This window comes from Dipteris shenzhenensis, chromosome 4, assembly GCF_047967505.1.
Source record: "Dipteris shenzhenensis isolate YYH24624 ecotype China chromosome 4, Dip_SZ_1.0, whole genome shotgun sequence".
Taxonomy (NCBI): domain Eukaryota; kingdom Viridiplantae; phylum Streptophyta; class Polypodiopsida; order Gleicheniales; family Dipteridaceae; genus Dipteris; species Dipteris shenzhenensis.
The window spans coordinates 21234992-21255158 of NC_141599.1; the positions used below are offsets into that span (position 1 = coordinate 21234992).

At 46.7% G+C, this 20167-nt stretch overlaps 1 protein-coding gene across 2 annotated transcripts in view; it reads left to right on the forward strand.

Moving 5' to 3' along the window:
• Positions 1-20167, forward strand: part of LOC147902588 (serine carboxypeptidase 1-like) — a 224934-nt gene that overhangs the window by 125626 nt on the left and 79141 nt on the right. For both annotated transcript variants that reach the window (XM_087373630.1, XM_087373631.1), the window contains 3 exons: positions 7407-7508; positions 8057-8137; positions 8281-8526. In XM_087373630.1, coding sequence (XP_087229756.1) covers positions 7407-7508; positions 8057-8137; positions 8281-8526 — 429 coding nt within the window. The remainder of the gene's footprint in view (positions 1-7406; positions 7509-8056; positions 8138-8280; positions 8527-20167) is intronic.

Consider the following 20167-nt stretch of genomic DNA (forward strand, 5'->3'; position numbering starts at 1 on the left):
CTGTACGAAAGGCAGTCTTATGCTCATCACCCTCTTTCATCCTGATCTGATGGTAACCTGACCTCAAATCAATCTTCGTGAAATACTGAGCACCCTTGAGTTCATCCAGCAGGTCATCAATCCTGGGAATAGGAAACCTGTTCTTAATGGTGGTCTTATTCAATTCTCTGTAATCAATGCACATACGAAAAGAGCCATCCTTCTTTTCACCAGGAGTACTGGAGATGCAAATGGCGAGGTGCTATGAGCAATGAAGTTTTTCTCAAGCAAATCTCGCACCTGTGTTGCCACTTCTTCCCGTTCAACCTGAGAGAGTCGGTACGGGGCCTTGTTTATTGGTTTACTACCATGTTCCAGGACTATGGCATGATCAACATCTCTTTTTGGGGGCAACTGAGATGGCATATCAGCAAACACATCCCCAAATTCTAAGAGCAATTTCTGCATTTCACAATTATCCACATGGGGAATACCACCCTCCTGAGGTACAGAGACATTCAATGCATAAATGGCACTTTCGTTCTTGAGCTCCCTAGCTAGCTGCCTTGCTGAAATGACCTGTAATTTCTGATTCACAATGCCCTGCAATGTAACAGTTCTACCTTTGTGGCAAAACTCAAGAGATAAAGCATTCAAATCTATACTGATTTTCCCCAGGGATTTCAGCCAATCACAACCCAGGACAGCATGTATGGGTCCCATATCCAATGCCAAGAGATCACCTGCAAACTCATAATGATCAGAAAACTTGATCCTGGCATCCTGGCAACAATGTCTGCTGATCATGTGCTGTCCATTCGCGATCTCCACTTTCAGACCATGGTCTATCTCTGTAGCAACTAATCCCAATCTTTGCAATGTTCTACAATTAATGAAACTGTGAGTGCTACCACTGTCTACCAATACATGGACAGATCTGCCATTAATCATTCCCTTCAACCTGATTGTGTCAGCACTTTTGGCACCCATCAAGGCATGTAGTGAGATGGTATACAGTGTAGACTGGGCATCCCAATAAATCTGTTCATCATCCACAGGAACATTACCATTAGCATCACCTCTGACAGGAAAAGGCATTGTAGGTTGATGCTCCAACACAGAGAGTGTTGGCTTATAGCCTTTCCTGCTACATGTAGGCTGAATATCAATCTCATGCATCACATGAGTGGTTTGCTCAATAGCCCCACCCGGATCAAAAGGAAAAACAGTCCCCTTTTTGTGGCATCTGTGTCAGGAGACTCATCTACATCATGAACTCCTGTCAATTCCTCATGAGAGACATCATGGGGGTCTGTTACATCAGCCACTTCATCATCATCAGATAATTCAATTATCATGCTGAGTTTGGCTGAGCTGACATTCTTCATTTTGCACACATCTCGGTGCTCAGGTGTCCATTTCTCTCCACACCTAAAGCATAAATTTGCCTTCTTCCTACTGTCCATTATGGCTCTGGAATGTTGTTTAACTTCTGATTTGCCAAAACCAGCGCTGGGTTTGACACCTGTCTTTGCATCCATGGGCCTGTATGGCTTTGCATATGGCATCTTACTTCCAGAAACCGTAGGATATCGTGGGAAGGAAGCAGCTGCTGGTTTCTTATCAATCCAATCAGCAGAATTTGTCTTCCTGTCAGCATCATAAGCAGTACCATAGAAGCTATGTGACACATGCTTGTACTTGCCAGCATATTTTGGCTCAAACACCTCAGCAAGCTGGGCTGCTCGCTCAATGGTTAGAGGATTGTGAGCTCTCACATCAGCAGCTAGAGAGGGATCTAAGCCTTGTATAAAACGCAGCAACTTCCCTTTCTCAGAAATATCCGTACAAACAAAGAAAGTCTCCAAAAACGCTGCAAGTACTCCTGGACCGTACCTGTTTGTGACAGTGCATAGAATTCAGCAAGGTACTGTTCAAGGATCAAGGCCGAGACGAATGTCGTGACCATAAGCTCCTTGAACTGTTTCCAGGTGGTAGGCTTCTGAGGTGACTCTCGCATGTAACGCCACCATGTATGTGCATAATCCTGTAAATGCATGCCAGCAAAAATGATCCTCTCCTCATCATTCTTAGGGTAGAAGCGGAAATAATCTTCAAGCTTCGTGAGCCACTCCTCCAACTCATTGGGAGTGCGAGTGTCACCCTTAAACTTATGCACAGAGATTTTATCTTTCACATCTTTGGCTGCGTTATTCCTACAGTGACTACCAGTATACTCACGCTTGAAGCTCACATACTGTGAAAAGGGCATCTCATTACGAACATCCTCAGGCAAATCCCTATATGAACGTAAGCATATCATCCATGTTTGCACGCTGCCCACTTCCAGCATCATGCTGGTTAGGAGAACCACTCCCCTGATGCATAAAGTGCGTCTGACTGAAAGCATTACCTCCCTGATACGCAGGCTGAGTCTGACTGAATGTATTAACAGGAGGTGTCATCGAAGCATGCAATCCCTGCTGAGTCTGCCTGCCATAAACATCTCGGTGGGTGGGTGGCATAGAAAAAGGTTGAGAAGAGGACTGGCCCCTCTCCCAACTGCCCTGAAACCCAACACCCAATCCAGGCATGCTCGCCGTTGGCAAAAATGTGCCAATGGGCCGGCCCAAAATGGACGGCTCAGCCAATGAAATATGCGAGCCAAATGGAGGCCTGGAATCAATAAGAGAAGTGCTCGGCGGCACGGGCAAGGCATCACCAAAATCAACATAATCCCCATGCTGGGGTGCATGCATAGAACCAACATCACAAGTGCGATGGCCATGAGCCATAAATCCCCTGTGTGGGTCAGGAAATCACCCTGGCTATCCAACTGATCCACGTGCTGGGGTGCGGGCTGCTTACCCTTATCGTGCATACTGATGGCGGTAGTGATCTGTTGCCCAAGGTTCTTACCCATCTGGGTGATAGTTGTATCGTGCATAGCCATAGCAGTGGTGAGCTGCTGCCCCAACTGCTGACCCATCTGCTGAAAAGCCCCCTGAAGCATTGAGGCCAATGCATCTAGAAACTGTTGTTGGTAGGCATAGCAAAAACTGGCTGTGAAGGAGATGCACCCTCTAGGACCGGCATCTGCTCCTGCTGAGCAACATCGTCACCGTGCTGAGATGACTCATCCGACCGGGGTGCACGTTTGGGTGCCATGAGTGACACGAGGAAAATGTGCCAAGTGTCGAAGGCTCGATGTAGAGGCTCGAGAGGTGTCAGTAAAGAGGCAGAAATGCAGTCGTTGAAGAGGTTCGAAGAAAGCTCGGTGAAGAGGCTGGAAACGGGGCTCAAAATGAGCCACGAAGGTGGCTTAGAAAGGCCCAGAATAGGGCTGTAGGAGTACCCTAAAAGAGGGCTTTTTTTTTTTTTTTTTTTGGAGCTTAGGACAACTAAGACACCTAGGGTAGTCTCAACTAAACCAAACTGACTAAACCCAACCTTATCCAATCACTAACCTAACTAGACCTAACCAGACCTAAACTAACCTAACCAACCAAACCCAAGTAGCTAACCAACCCAACCTAAACCCCAACTAGCTGAACCTTAGCAACTGCTAAGGTCTCCAGCAACGCAGTGCCGACGAAAGGCGATGTCAACGGCACGGGCGGAGAAGACACGAGCGCGACGTGGGCGCCAAGATGGTGACAGCGACGGGGCGGGGCGGGGTGTGGCGGGCATGGCGTGGCTGGCTAAGGGAAGGAAAAACGGCGGGGCGACGACGGGGGAGCTGGAGTAGCGACGACAGGGAGCTGGAATACTACACAGACTGTTGAGGCTCAAACTTGCAACGCAGGCTGCTAGGCAGCAACGTAATCAGGCATGTCGTTGATGGCACACAAGGATTCGTTGATGGCGCACGTCCGTGCTATTTGTTTGCTGGCAGCCCACGCTTGTTTCCTTGACGATTTCCTTGACGTAGCTTGGCCGACGACGTGCTAGTAGTTCCCCTGAGCCTGAAGCGCTGGCAAACCATGATTGATAGCAAGACTCAGCGAGGGTCAGGTGCCAAGAGCTTGGGCTCTGATACCAATGTAGAGAAGGGGGAAGGAGCAGATTTGGAGATGGGGAGAGAATAGCAAAAGGAGGGGAGGAGAAGAGAGGAGAAGGGGAAGGAGAAAGGAAGAGAGAGAAGGCTGAGGGAATAGAGAGAGGGAGAGAGAGAGAGTGTGAGCGTAGGCAGCAGGTAGCAGGAGGGAGAGTAGATAGGATTAGATGTCACATCAAAAAGTCCCTTACAATCCTTTTGGGTTGACTTATATAGTCCCCCACAGTTCCCACATTTCCCCTACTATTCTCCCATCTATTTCCCCCTTAAAATCCTTCTTTTTCCCACCTTCATTACACCTGGCTCTGATGGTCTTACTCCCTCTTTTTTTATAGCCTTTTGGGATATGATAGGTGATCATATAACTTCAGCCCTGCAGGGCATTTGGGACTCGGGCGAGATGCCTGACTCACTGACCGAGGGACTCATTCACCTTATCCCGAAAGGTGGCAACATGAATTTTGTATCCCATTGGAGACCCATCACTCTTTTGGGCACTCTTTTCAAAATCCTTGCCAAGGCGATCAGGATCCAACTACAACCCCTTCTTCCAGATCTCATCCATGATACTCAGACAGCCTTTGTGCATGGCAGGAGCATTTTTGATAATATCTTTTCCTTTTGGGAAGCCACAGAGTGGGCTATGCAGAGAGTGGACAGAGGCTAGCAGTTTTACTCTTGGACTTCGAGAAAGCCTATGACAGAGTAGATTGGGGTTTTCTTAAGGGCACTCTTCTACGGTTTGGATTTTCAGATGCTTGGACCAGAGGGGCGGCCTCCCTTTACAGATCAGCCCACAGCCAGGTTTTGATTGGAGGGGTAAGGGGTGACAGGTTTCAGATTTCCAGATCAGTTCGTCAGGGATGCCCTTTAGCCCCCTTCCTCTTTCTTTTTGTGGCAGAAGCTATGAGTATCTTCCTTAGATCTCAGGCTGAGCTTTTTGGGCTGAGACTGCCCTTGAGACAGGAGTAGGAGCTTTTTGACTGTGAGTTGGCCGATGACACTACTATTTTTATTGAGGCCTCCTTGCAGTCACTTGATTCTTTCCGGACAGCCTTGGATATTTTTTGCTCAGCTGTAGGGGCACACATTAACTGGCATAAATCCTTTGGCTTTTGGATCAGTGATGAGGACACTCCAGGCTGGGGAGTTGACATTGGTTTTACCTGGATTCACAGGGGTGTTTCTATCAGGTATTTGGGATGCCAGGTAGGATTGGACATCTCTCCAGCACAGTAGTTTGTCCCAGTACTAGAAAGTATAAGGAAAAAGCTCCTTTTTTGGAGCTCTGCCAAACTCGACCTTGCATCTAGAGTTGTGGTAGTGAACCAGGTTCTCTTGGCCACCTCCTCGTTCGTGTGTTCTTGCTGGTGCCGGTCTAGGGATTGCATCACTCAGCTCATCAGACCAGCCAGGAATTTTTTATGGAGTGGACTTGATGGCACAGCAGATGTTGCAGCAAGGGTGGCCTGGGAGACTATTATTCTCCCTACATGTGAAGGGGGCCTTAATGTCATTGACCCGGACTTGCAGTGTAGGGCTTTGCTTTGTAACGTGGTGGTGAGGGGACTCATGCCTGGGCAGGAACCTTGGAAGGATTTCTTTTTTGGACGCATTCAGGCTTGCACACCAACCTTGGGAGATGATTGGGTGGACAGCCCTCGATGGATTTTCACATCAGCCCCTCTCAGATCTCCTGCCTCTCCTCTCATGATTGCCATCCTGAAAGCTTGGGGGAGCTTCGGGAACACTCTTCGAAGGATTCCACCTTCTACCGTCGAAGAGATTGATAGGCAGCCGATCATTTGGAATGATAGTATTCTTGACGAGCATGCCAAACCACTGGGCACTTCCCATTACATGCAGTGGTCTAAATGGGAGAGAGGCCCCGTCTACACAGTAGACACTTGGAAATCTTTTATCAGGCTACCTGTGGATCTACCTGTGGATCAGAGACTACAGTCCGTGAGTCACCTCAGAGGGGTAGCACGCAGGATTCAACAGATAGATGCAGCCATCCCGGTGGAATGGACAGTTGAGCTGCCTATTACTTCCACCACTTGGATGGGGGCTTTTTCGAGGACATCAGTTCCTTTACAGGTGATCGCTCTCCGAGGTCTCGGAAAAGACGCACTGGTCTTTGATGTTGGGGATGGAGGTTTACTTTCTACATCCAAGGATGGCATTCTTCTTGAGGTTGCCTTTCAGTGTGTCAGGATTGCTGGTTTTGTGGACCTTGGAGTGGGCTTGCAGTGGTACTTAGACCTCGACCCTCTACTCTTGGCCTTGGGATCCTGGAGGTTGTGGTTATATGGAGGTGCACCTGTCAGGGGCTTGCAGTGGGACCCAGGAGAGCGGGAATGGATAGATCATGGGCACCGAGAGAGGGCGATCCCCTTCTTTCGTTTCACGGTTGGTAATGCCAGGAGGTTTCAGCTGAACAGTAGGGGTTGGATTCCCTCCAGAGCCCCCCATTGGGAAAGCTTCTTCATCACTTCAGACTTGCGTAGAAATTTCTGGAGGAGGCTCTGGAAATCCCTCAAAAATAGAAAGATCACTCTTTTCTTTTGGCTTTCTATTCATGGAGGGATTGCAGTGAACCTGTGGAGATCACGATTTGGGGCTGATCCCACTTGTCCTCGATGCCATTCTGCAGAGGAGTCAGTGCGACATTGCCTTGGCACTGCAGTCAGGCGAGGACTGTTTGGAAAGGGGTTGCTCGGATACTCAGCCTCTTTCTTACTTCCCCTTTCTTCATGACTTGGGGCTCGGTCGCATGGTTATCTCTTACCGGGCCCCAAGTGTTTTATGAGGGTGAGCCTTCTTCTTGGGCGCTCTCGGTCAGCCGGCAGGTGATAGAGCCCTGCTCTCTACAGGATGTACCACTTACTCCCTTCAGAGCTTCTCATGTTTCAGTGGACACCTCTTGGGAGATTTTGGCTAGCATTTCCTCTTGGCACATTTGGAGAGCCAGATGTACTGAGGCTTTGGATGGCACCCAGATACACCCATTACAAGTGTTCACGGGTATTTGGTCTGACATGGTTCACACTTTGATAGCCATATGGGCTAGCATGCAGGGCCCTTCACGGGCAGCCTCTTCTAGAAGGACTATATTTCTTCGAGTTTGGAGAGGTTCTCCCTTTTTCTCGGAGGTTTCTACCGGATTGAGATGGCACTATCAGCCTCAATCCTTTCTTTTTGGCTCTTGAGCTTTTCGTGCATTGCATGATGTATCCCGTATGGAGCTTGCTCTAACGGTTTTTCTTTAATACTTAATAGAAGTCTCTTTTTGCAAAAAAAAAAAAAAAAAAAAAAAACTTTATGCAACATGATGTAGTTAGATCAAGCTCATGAATTGGATTTGTAGGGTTACTTGATTGGAAATGGAGTTACGGATGAAGTTTTTGATGGTAATGCCTTGGTACCATTTGTACATGGAATGGGGCTGATATCCAATCAACTATTTGAGGTACCATGCTTCTTTTTTGCTCAGTTGTCTTCATGGTTTGCACTCAGAATGTTTATTTTGTATGTTTTAGTATTCATCATTTATTGTGATTGTTCATGTTAAGTTTTCAAGCCCTCGAAAGATAGGGAGACAAGTTGAAAATTTTCCAGTAGGTGAGGGCAAATTTTCCCAAAAGTTTTCTTCTAGAATTCTAAGAGCAGCCAGGTTGCAAGCCGCATGAACTTGTGATTCTGAATTCTTTTAGGGAAGTAATAAAATTGTGCATTCACACAGTTAGGAAAAAAAGCCTTCTTTGAGAAAATATGGCCATGTGATCCTGTAGTCTATTGAGGAAAATGACAAATTTTCGGAAAAAACAGACTTAGGTCAGACTTGGGAATGCCAGCAAGATGCCTTTTGACTGCATCTGGCATGTAGAATGTCATTCTAATAGGTATTCTAGCTCTAGATTTCATAAGAATTTCTTTAGTACATCATGAATTGGAAAAAGAAAGGACAAATAAGACGTTGGAATTGTTGACAGCCTGTAATTTTGTTCTGTCCTGCAGGAGGTGAGCCTGGTTTGCAATCAAAGCTATTGGGATACAACAGATCCAGCCTGTGACGCTAAACTTGAATCACTGCAACATGTATTGATCTATCTTTATTGAAATGATATGTTTACCAAACATTGATGGCACAATTGTCTAAATTTCCAGTCTAATATTGGAGAGTTTGCTTCTAAACAATTAGGACAAAAATTTACTACTGGCAATCTTCATGTCGTGTGCAGGATATCTCCAGATTGAACGTATATGATATACTTGAGCCATGTTACCATAGTACACCTGTTCAAATCGAGTTGGTAGATCTTCATGGGCTTCCTGATAGTTTCCGGAGATTGGGAGAGACAAGTCGCTTACTGCCGGTTAGAAGAAGAATGTTCGGTCGTGCTTGGCCATTATTTTCACCTGTCAGGGCTGGACATGTTCCAATGTGGTCTGAACTTGGGAAATTCAAAGTCAATGTGCCTTGCCTGGTAATAATTACCAGGCTTGTTTTATAAATTGTAAGAACTGCATACATTTCTATGTGTGTGTGTGTCCATGTGTGTATATGTGGATGTGTACACGCATGTATTTATACATGTATCATGTGCTTGCGTGTGCGCGCGCGTGTGTGTGTGCATTTGCTACTCTCCACTTTGGGGAAAGCCTCTTGTAATTGAAAAATACATGGATTTCACCCCCCAAAAAAAGTGATGGATTTCACAAAAAAAACAAAGAGTATGCGCGCGTGCACTACTTTTTCTGCAGCAGCGTCTCCGAGTCAACTTTCCTATTGCTTGCTTTGGCAAGCTTTTTTGGCTCTTTGGAGTTTACCCACAAAGGCCTGGGTTCGATATTTTCTTCACGTGGGCTCGTGATTAGGCACTCTAGACTTTGTGGAAAGACAGAAGTCACAGAGTCTTTGGAGATTCCACCTTTTCCATGTTTCACTATTTTCAAATGTCGCTTAGGCAATCTTTCTATGATTGCCTCTCTGTTCGTCATATAGACTACTCTATTTACTTGTGTTATAATGAAACCTTCTGATATTGTAATTGCATGTCTCCTCTTTGGAGACTGATTTTTGTAAGATAATTGTACATGGATTTCACCCCTGTGTGTGTTTGTGTGTGGTCGGCTATATGAGCACTCTTCAGTGGATGTCTTTCCCTACTTTTAAGCTTCTTTGCTTCGGTCTCTTCAGGATGCTCATCCCCTTAGAGACTTTCCTAAGGCCTAGTTGGAAAGTCTTTTATTACTGTTTCTAGTTTTGAGTACTAGTTGTTCCACTCTGGGACAGCTATGAATGTACATCCTTAATGAAAAGTTTCTTTTACAAAAAAAAAAGTGTGTGCGCGTGTGTGTGGAGAGGAGACTGTGAGAGGAGCAGCCATGGCAACTTCCTATCCCCGTCTAGGGTTATCCTATGAATGTATCTCATGAGGCACAGCTTATTTATGAAGTCATGCATGAGGGGTTCGAAGATACTCACAAGGAGTGGAAGGAGCCTGCTCCTACAGTTGGTATTACTATTGACCAGAGTTGCCGTGATTATCTTTTCCCTTGGATGTATGCCAGTTGACCAGAATTACTATTGACCAGAATTGCCGTGATTATCTTTTTCCTTGGATGTATGCCAGTTGCTGCAGATGTGGGGAATTGGATGACATACACTTTGGGTGGATTCTTTGTTCAGAAGGTCCATTATGCAACCCAGGTTTTTTTTGAAGTAATAATGACAAATGGAGTTCAATAAACAATGTTCTAGAGCATTCTCCCCTCCACTATCGGCAACAAATGGTGCACGTATTGCCTTGGTCTCCCACACGAGACTATCCTTCGATTCGGCACCGTTGTCCTGTTTGGGTTGAAGTGGTGGATTTGCCTCAATGCTTGGAAAAATTGTTGCCCAAAATTGCAGCTTCATTGGAAAAGGTGGTGTGTCCACGGAGGTAGAATGGGAACTCATATATATTTTGCATCTTGTGGGACACGGATGTTCCCACACCAGAATGATATTCTATCACACAGTGAATAATGTGGCAATGGGAGCGTGCTTCGAATGAAGAAAATTTGGTCATACATACACTTTGGGTGGATTCTTCATTCAGAAGGCGCATTATGCAACCTTTTTTTTTCTTGGAAGTAATAATGATAGATGGACTTCATAAACTAGTGCTTCTAGAGCATTCTCCCCTCTACTATCTGCAACAGGTGGTGCGCGTATTGCCTTGGTCTCCCACATAAGACTATCCTTCGATTCGGCACCGCTGTCCAGTTATTTCCCTCAATGCCTGAAATAACTATTGCCAAAAATTGCAGCTCCATGGAAAAGTTGGTGTGCCCACCGAGGTAGAATGGGAACTCAATTAGATTTTACATCTTGTGGCACACGGATATCCCCATGCTAGAATCATATTCTATCACACGGTGAATAATGTGGCAATGGGTTGTGCATTCTACAAGTTTAAATGGGTTTTTTTTGCAAGGGCTTGTTTGGTCACATGGCTTCACAATGCCCCTTGGCTTTACATAAGATGTCTCCTGATGCTATGCTTGCCTCTGTGCCAAATAAGGGATGCACCGAGTACCTATGGGATAAAAAACAAAACCATTAAGCCTGTTCTTGTGGTCAAGGATAAAAGAACGGCTAAGGTTCTTCTTGCCTGCAATGATGATTCTCAACTGCCCCCTGCAACTCAAGCAAAAGTCTGATTTGCACATAATTGTAAACCTGTCCATATGCTGCCAAAACTACAGTGTTTGACATAAGGATGTACAAGGGTTGGGTAAGTTGCACAAATGGAAGATTTCATGGGCATATGTCAGCCTTATATAGTGGCCTTGCAGGAGCATAACCAGCGTGGTTATGCAGGCCAGATAGGGCACTTTGCCATTATGACATTTTTTATGCTAGTGAAAACTCCTCCTCTAGAGTTGTGCTTCTTATGAAACATGATCTTCAGCCAATTATGGCTTTATGCAACGTCTTGTGCGGGGAGAGATATTTGAATTTGGTCTATGCTTCTCAATCCTCTTATCATAGAGTTTCTAGCGGATATGCTAAATTGTCCTTGGAGGTAAAATGTCTTTTTATGTGGGATTTACTAACGTGCCTCTGGATTGGGGTTTAGTGAACCAACTAGGGTTGCTCCTTTAGTTGAAGTATTGGGTGTGGGTCTTGTTCAACCCTAAAGGCCGAAGGGGAGGTGGAAACTCCCTCACAAGCTCCCTCGGTGGCCCTTTCTTCCCCGCCCTCTACCCCCGCCCTTTCCCCCCCGCCACCTCAGCCCCTACCCTCGCCCCTTCTCTCTACCACCCCGCCCCCTACCTCCGCCTCCTAACTCTACCCCCTTTCTTCTCCCTCCTCCCCCGCCCCCCCTTCCTCCTCCTCCCTCCTCTCCTCTCCCACCCCTTCAGCCCCTCTGCCTCTCCCCTCCCCTCCTCCTTCATCCCCTCTCCTCCCTTCCATCCCCCCCCCCCCCCCGCCTTCTTCCACGTCTCTGTCTCGCCCCTCATCTTCTTATTTATCCTAGGCATTTTTTCAGTCGGAGGGAGCTCATTAGTGTTCGAGTCGGCCTTTCCACCCTGATTGACGATGGCTCTGCTGCCTTCAGCCAATCCTCCCCTGCTTCCACGCCGGCCACGAAAACCATTACCTTTTCAAAAGATGAGTTGCAGCAGCTCAAAAAAGATACGAAGGAAGAGAGCTTGACATCGCTCTTTGCTCGCATCCATGGGTCCCACCCTTCCAGGTTATAGGCCAGGGACTGAATGCTCGCCGCTCTACCTAGAGACCTCGCAGGGCACCTCACAGATGTTCGTATGCTTGGGCGAGGTTTCTTCGAGATTGTTTTTTGTTCTTCGGAGGTAGCAGGTATAGTGGTTTAGGCTAGCCCGTTAGCACTGAGCTCGAGGAGGTTTTTTTTAAACCCCTTTTTCATTGGAGTTTGATCCTGTTGAGGAGGACAGCCAGATGACGTCACTCTTCATCAGATTTCCCGGCCTTCCTTAGGTGTACCATCGACTTCTACATTCCATTGGTTGGGGTGGTTACTAAGATCCCCCTCTCCCTGAGATGCCTTCTTCAAGAGCAATGAGGTACCGTGTGTTAGGGTCATTGTCTCTGACCCTAACATCTCGGATGACCACATTATGCTTCAGCGTCTAGATGGCTCCTTCTTCAGACAGAGAGTCGAGATTGCAGGGAGATAGGATCAATGTAGGATTTGCAGGACCCTTGGGCACTTTGCTAGAGATTGCCCAAGGAAAAGAAAGAATAAAAGACCTAAAAGATCCATGGGTGCACCTCATAGCTTCACCCGACCTGGACCTTCCTCACGACAGCTCCTATTGCTTCACGCGCTGCTAGACCTTCGACTTCACATCCAGGACCGTCAGCCTCTCGTCCTGGTACTTCTACAGCACAACCAGGACCATTAGTCTCTCATCTTGGTACTTAAGCGCAGATAGGACAGTCAGCACGTCCTGTTTGTGCCTGTCAGAGTTCGGGAGCCAGTTCCACCTCAAGCTACCACTGATGGCACCACGGACCCGTCTCTTGGCAAGAGACATTCCTGTCTTGGTTCCACATGCAGATGAGACTACTCTTGCCCCTTCAGGTGTTCATGTACATGAGTGCTCACCTAGGGAGATCTTCTTGGCAAAGACCCGTGCCTTACTTGAGAACAATGCCAAAGTCGTGGCTGAGGTCATGCAGCATGCTGAGTTCTTGCAGCACCCCCCTCCCTCTCGTGCACGTCTATCTACATCTGACAGAGATAAGGGGGTTATTGGTTCCATTTCTCCTTCTGCAGGGCTCCTTCGCACTCCTGGCTAGAGTGGTTATTTGGCGACACTTACCTGGGTTGGTGACAGGGGATATCATTGTCTCACTTGATGCACCTTTCACCAACGTAGAATTCAGGACTGCTCTCTCTACCTTTCACAAGGGCAAGTGTCCTGGTTCATATGGACTTACCCCCTTATTTTTTATTACTTTTTGGGATCAAATTGGGGATCACATTACCTCAGCCTTGCAGGGTGTATGGGACTCGGGTGAGATGCCAGACTCACTTACGGAGGGCCTCATTCATTTGATTCCGAAAGGGGGTTCCAGGAATTTAGTGTCTCAGTGGAGACCGATTACCTTGTACGCAGACGGGTTTTGTGCGTGGAAGGATCATCTTTGATAACATCTTCTCATTTTGGGAGGCTTCGGATTGGGCCATGCATAATGGCCACAGGTTGGCCATTCTACTCTTGGACTTTGAGAAAGCTTATGACAGGGTAGGCTGGGGCTTTCTGGAAGTCACACTTACTTGCTTTGGTTTCTCAGATGCATGGATTAGAGGGGTGTCAACCCTTTAAAGACAGCCCACAGCCAGGTTCTTATTGGTGGGGTCAGGGGGAACAGTTTTGAGATTACCAGATCAGTCTGTCAGGGATGCCCCTTAGCCCCTTTCTATTCCTTTTTGTGGCTGAGGCTATGAGCTATTACATTAGAGCCCAAGCTGGTATTGTAGGGCTTAGGCTTCCTCTGAGGCAGGAGGATGAGCTCTTAGACAGTGAGTTAGCAGATGATATGGCTGTTTTTTTGGATGCCACTCCACAGACATTGACTTCATTCAGGACGGCATTGGATTTGTTTTGTATTGCGGTAGGTGCACACATTAATTGGAACAAATCCAATGGCTTTTGGATCAGTGATGAGGACACTCCAGACTGAGGGAATGACATAGGGTTCACTTGGATTCAGAGGGGAGTCTCTTTCAGATATCTCGGATGCTAGGTTGTGGGGTGGGCATCTCTCCAGTACTGCAGTTTGCTCCCGTGTTGGAGACTATTAGGAGGAAACTCATCTTTTGGAGTTCAGCTAGACTTGACCTTGCATCCAGAGTTGTGGTCGTGAACCAGGTATTATTGCCCACTGCCTGGTTCGTTTGCTCATGGTGGTGCAGATCTAGAGGTTGTATCGCTCAGCTCATGAGACCTATCAGTAAATTCCTATGGAGCGATTTAGATGGCACCTCAGATGTTGTAGCCAGGCTTGGAAGACCCTCATTCTCCCCACAGGAGGAGGTCCCAATATTATTGACCCGAACTTGCGGTGTATGGCCTTGCTCTGCAAGTTCGTAGTACGTGGATTGATGCTTGGACAGGAGCCTTGGAATTTTTTTTTCTCACACAACATTCATTCTTGTACCCCATCTCATGGGGGAGATTGGATGGACAGCAGCACATGGATCATACTTCAGCTCATCTCAAATCTCCCCCTTCCCCTCTCATGGCTGCTATTCTGAAAGCTTGGGGCTGCTTCAGAGACACTCTTCGCAGAGTTTCACCCATCTCTCGTGAAGGAATTCACATGCAGCCAGTCATGTGGAATGACTCGATTTTGGATGACCATGGCAGGCCACTTGGAGTGTCACATTATATGTAGTGGTCTAGATGGGAGAGGGGACCTGCTTCTACAGTAGTTGCCTGGCAGGCCTTTATGAGACTTCCAGAGAATCAGAGACTTATAGCAGTTGGCCACCTCAGAGGGAGTGCAGTCAGGATATAACAAATACAGGCAGCCGTTCTGCCAAAGTGGATTGACACACATGACATGCCAATCACAGAGTCCACTTGGTGGGAAGCGTTCTCAGGGACAGGCATTCCGTTACAGATTATTGCCCTGCAGGATGCACATAAGGATACCCTAGTCTTTGATGTTTAGTCGGGAGACAGACTTATCGGAATTTTTTGATGATATTCTTTTGGAGGTTGCCTTTCAGCCTGTCAGGATTGCAGGTTTCATGGAGTGGGGCAGGGACTCACAGTGATATCTTGACCCCGATCCTCTTCTCCTTGCACTGGGGTCTTGGAGACTGTGGTTATATGGTGGTTCCCCTATTAGGTTCTTGCAGTGGGACCCAGGGGAGTGGGAATGGATTGATGAGGGGCACTGATAGAAGAGCTTCCCCTTCTTTCGCTTTACTGTTAGAAATGGCCGCAGGTTTTAGCTCAGCGGTAGAGGTTGGAGGCCCTCCAGAGCACCTCATTGGGATAGTTTTCAGATTTCCACAGTTGTGCGGAAAACTTTTGGCGTAGGCTCTGGAAATCCCTCAGGAATCGAAAGATCACTCTTCTCTTTTGGCTTTCTATTCATGGAGGGATTGCAATGAACCCGTGGAGATCTAGGTTCGGGGCTCACCCTACTTGTCCTCATTATTACATTGTAGTTGAGTCAGTACAGCATTGCCTTTGGGAGTGCAAATAGGCGAGGACGATCTGGAAAGGTGTTGCTAGGATTTTCACTATCTTTCATACAGCACCTTTCTATATGACTTGGGGTTCAGTGGCTTGGTTATCTGTTACTGGCCCTCAGGTGTTTTTTGAGGGACATGATCGAGATCCAGCTCTCATTGTATGGCGACACTCAGTGGAGTCTTGTTCCCTCCAGGATGTTCCCTTCAGTCTTTTCAGAGGAGCTGCTTATGCCTCAATAGACACATCTTGGGAGATTCTGACTAGCATTGCAGCTTGGCATATTTGGAGAGCCAGGTGTACAAAGGCTATGGAGAGTATCTAGGTTCACCCTTCCTAGGCTATGGCCAGTATTTGGACTGACATAGTACACACTCTGATGGCCATATGGGCGAGCATGCAGGGATCCTCCAGAGCAGCCACTGCCAAGAGAGTTACTTTTTTCAGAGTTTGGAGTGGATCTCCTTTCTTCTCTGAGTCTCCCTCAGGGTTGAGGTGGCATTTTCAGCCTCCGCCTTGGTTTTTTATTAGCTCATTTTGCGCTTTTTTAAACTCATGCATTACATGATATACTCCCTCATTTGAGCTTGCTCTCGTAGTTTTCATTCATACTTAATGAAGTAATTTTCTTGAAAAAAAATAAAAATATGGTGATATATGCTATTGCTCCTCTTTCGACACATTATCACCTCGAGGCTGATTATGCTTGGAGAGCTTATGTCACCCGCATGTAGCATTTTATTCATGATTATGGCAGAAATTTCATGCGGACTACCATAGAAGATGTTGCTAAAGCCAAAGTTATGTGTCAATAGTTGATAGAAATTAGTCAATTTTGGGCATTAACCTAGGATGAGGCTGCTTGCTTGTCTTAGGCTACACACTTTCTTCATTGCAATGACCACAGGAAGGTTCAGAAGTGAGAAACTAAGGCCAGCCATAGGGCTTTCAGAGATAGGGGTTGTTCCTAAAAGGAATTTTTTGAAAATTCGCAGAATAAGAGGCAATCTACCAAGATAAAAATTTGGATGGTACTTGGACAGATTCCAGAGCACAACTTCTGAGGCTTGTGTTTCTCACCTTGCTCAATGTTTTGGGCATGTTGATCCTCTACCACAGGATGTGATGTCGGCTTGGCAAGAACTTATTCTATAATTAACTCCAATTCTATCTCCACAAAGACATGAATTCATTCAGGACAGCATTGGATTTGTTTTGCATTGCAGTAGGTGCACACATTAATTGGAACAAATCCAATCGCTTTTGGATCAGTGATGAGGACACTCCAGTCTGGGGATTGACATAGGATTCAATTGGATTTAGAGGGGTGTCTCCGTCAGATACCTGGGATGCCAGGTTGGGTTGGGCATCTCGTTCCTATGGAGCGGTTTAGATGGCACCTCAGATGTTGTATCCAGGGTGACTTGGGAGACCCTCATTCTCCCCAGAGGAAAAGGGGGTATCAATATTATTGACTCGAGCTTGCAGAGTATGGCCTTGCTCTGCAAGTTTGTAGTATGTGGATTGAGGAGCTCTGGAAGGATTTTTTCTCACGTAGCATCCAATCTTGCACACCTTCTCATGGGGGAGATTGGTTGGACAGCAGCAGATGGATCTTTACTTCAGCCCACCTCAAATCCCCACCTTCCCCTCTCATGGCTGCTATTCTGAAAGCTTGGGGCTGCTTCAGAAATACACTTCGGAGAGTTCCACCCACTTCTTGTGAAGAGATTCAAAGGCAGCCAATCATGTGGAATGACTCGATTTTGGATCATCATGGTAGGCCACTAGGAGTGTCACATTATATGCAGTGGTCAAGATGGGAGAGGGGACCTGCCTCTATTGTAGGCGCTTTGCACGCCTTTATGAGACTTCCAGAGGATCAGAGATTTTTATCAGTTGACCACCTCAAAGGGAGTGCACTCAGGACATAGCAGATACAGGCAGAAATTCTGCCAGAGTGGATTGACACAGATGACATGCCGCTTACAGAGTCCACTTGGTGGGGAGCGTTCTCAGGGACGAGCATTCCGTTACAGGTCATTGCATTGCATGATCACGAGGATACCCTTGTCTTTAATGTTCAGTCGGAAGGTAGACTTATCAGATCTTCTGACGATATTCTTTTGGAGGTTGCTTTTCAATCTGTCAGGATTGTAGGATTCATGGACTGGGGCAGGGACTCACAATGGTATCTTGACCCTAATCCTATTCTCCTTGCGCTGGGGTTTTGGAGACTCTAGCTGTATGGTGGTTCCCCTATTAGGTTCTTGCACTGAGAGAAGAGCTTTCCCTTCTTTTGATATACAGTTAGAAATGCTCGGAGATTTCAGCTTAGCAGTAGAGGTTGGAGGCCCTCCAGAGTGCCACACTGGGATAGTTTTCAAATTTCCGCAGCTGTGCGGAAGAACTTTTGGTGTAGCCTCTAGAAATCCCTCAGGAATAGAAAGGTCACTCTTTTCTTTTGGCTTTCTATTCATGGAGGGATTGCAGTGGACCTGTGGAGATCCAGGTTCGGGGCTGACCCTACTTGTCCTCGTTATCACATGGTAGTTGAGGCAGTACAACATTGCTTTTGGGAGTGCAGGCAGGCGAGGACGATCTAGAAAGGTGTTGCTAGGAGTTTCAGCATTTTTCATACATCACCTTTCTATATGACGTGGGGCGCAGTGGCTTGGTTATCTGGTGTTCTTCGAGGGACATGATCCAGATCTAGCTCTCATTGTACAACGACATTCAGTAGAGTCTTGTTCCCTCCAGCAGGTTCCCCACACTCCTTTCAAAGCTGCTCATGCCTCAGTAGACACGTCTTGGGAGATTTTGGCTAGCATTGCAGCTTGGCATATTTGGAGAGCCAGGTGTATAGAGGTGATGGAGGTTATCCAGGTTCACCCTTCCCAAACTATGGCCAGTATTTGGACTGACACAGTACACACTTTGATGGCCATTTGGGCGAGCATGCAGGGATCCTCCAGAGCAGCCACTGCCAGGAGAGTTACTTTTTTCAGAGTTTGGAGGGGATCTCGTTTCTTCTCTGAGTTGCCTTTAGGGTTGAGATGGCATTTTCAGCCTCCGCCTTGGTTCTTTATTAGCTCACTTTGAGCTGTTTTTTTCATGCATTGCATGATGTACTCCCGCATTTGAGCTTGCTCTCGCAGTTTTCATTCATACTTAATGAAGTAATTTTCTTGAAAAAAAAAATATATATCTATCTCCACAATAGGCTACGCAGCTTGAATTTGCATTCACAAAGATGGAGTTGAAAGATTCCATTTGAGCTTGTGGGAAATGGAAAAGGTGATGAGGACACTCCGGATTGGGGGAGGGATATTGGATTCACTTGGGTCCAACGGGGTGTTCCCATCAGGTATTTGGGATGCCACGTTGACTTTGGTATCTCTCCTTCAGAACAATTTGGTCCCGTGTTGGAGGGCATTAGGAGGAAACTCTTTTTCTGTGACTTAGCATCAAGAGTGGTGATTGTCAACTCAAGTCCTTCTTGCCAGCTTGCTTTATTTGTTCTTGTTGGAGCCGTGCCAGGGATTGTATCACTCAGCTCAAGAGGCCAATAAGGAATTTTACTTGGAGTGGGCTTGATGGCATGACAAATACTATAGCTAGGGTGGTGTGGGATACAGTTATATCCCCACTCGGGAAGGGGGTCTTAACATTATCTGGACTTGCAGTGTAGAGCCTTACTCTGCAAGGTGGTGGTGAGGGGACTTTTGCCGGCCACTTGGCACTTCGCACTATATGCAATGGTCTAGGTGGGAGAGGGGCCTCGCCTCTTCTGTGGACTCTTGGAAAGCATTGAGAAAGCTACCAAAAGGTATTAGAAGTTAACTTTGGTGAGTCACCTCAGGGGGAGTACATGGTCGATCCAACAGATTGATGCACCCATATGAGTGGAGTGGTTGGAGACAAATGATATGCCTATCAATTGCTCTACTTGGATGAGGGATTTTTCGAGAGTGGACAGTCCTCTGCAGGTTATTTCCCTTCGATGTGTAGGTGAGGATGCCCTTGTATTTGATGTCCACTCAGAAGGCACGCTATTCAGATCCACAGAGGACATTTTGCTGGAGTCTCCTTTTCATCCTGTGAGGATCTTAGGTTTTGTGGAGCATGGTTTAGGCTCATAGTGGTACCTTGATCTTGACGCGCTTCCTATTGTCCTGGGTTCATGGAGATTGTGGCTCTATGGAGATGTCCCCATAAAGTTCTTACAGTGGGATCCGAGGGAGTGCAAGTATATTGATGAGGAGCACCAAGAGAAGAGCCTCCCCTTCTTTCTTTATACTGTTAGTAATGCCAAGAGATTCTATCTCAGCTGCACAGGTTAGAGGCCTTCTAGATCCACTCATTGGAAGAATTTTCAGATATCTCTAGATTTGCATAGGTTTTTTTTTTTTTTTTTTCAAAAAATTACTTCTACCAAGTAGGAAAGAAAACCGCAGAATAAGCTCAATGCGAAAGTACATCATGTCAAAAAAAAAAACATGAGAGAGACCAAAGCTCAAAAGAGCTAGCAAATAACCAGGGATTTGAGGCTGAAAATGCCTATTCAACCCTGAGACAGAATCAGAGATGAAAGGAGATCCCCTCCAAACTCTGAAGAAAGTTCCTCCTAGCAGAGGCCGCTCTCAATGACCCCTGCATACTCGCCCAAATGGCCATCAAGGTATATTGGCCAATGTTTGAGAGGGGTGAACCTGGGATCCATCCAATGCCCTTGTACATCTGACTCTACTAAGTGTTGGCGAACCGAAAAAGCCCCTTCTGAATCATGTCCCTCGAAAAAAACCTGGGGCCCGGTAAGAGAAAGCCAAGCCACTAAACCCGAGGTCATGAAGAAGTGTGAAGTATGGAAAATACATAATA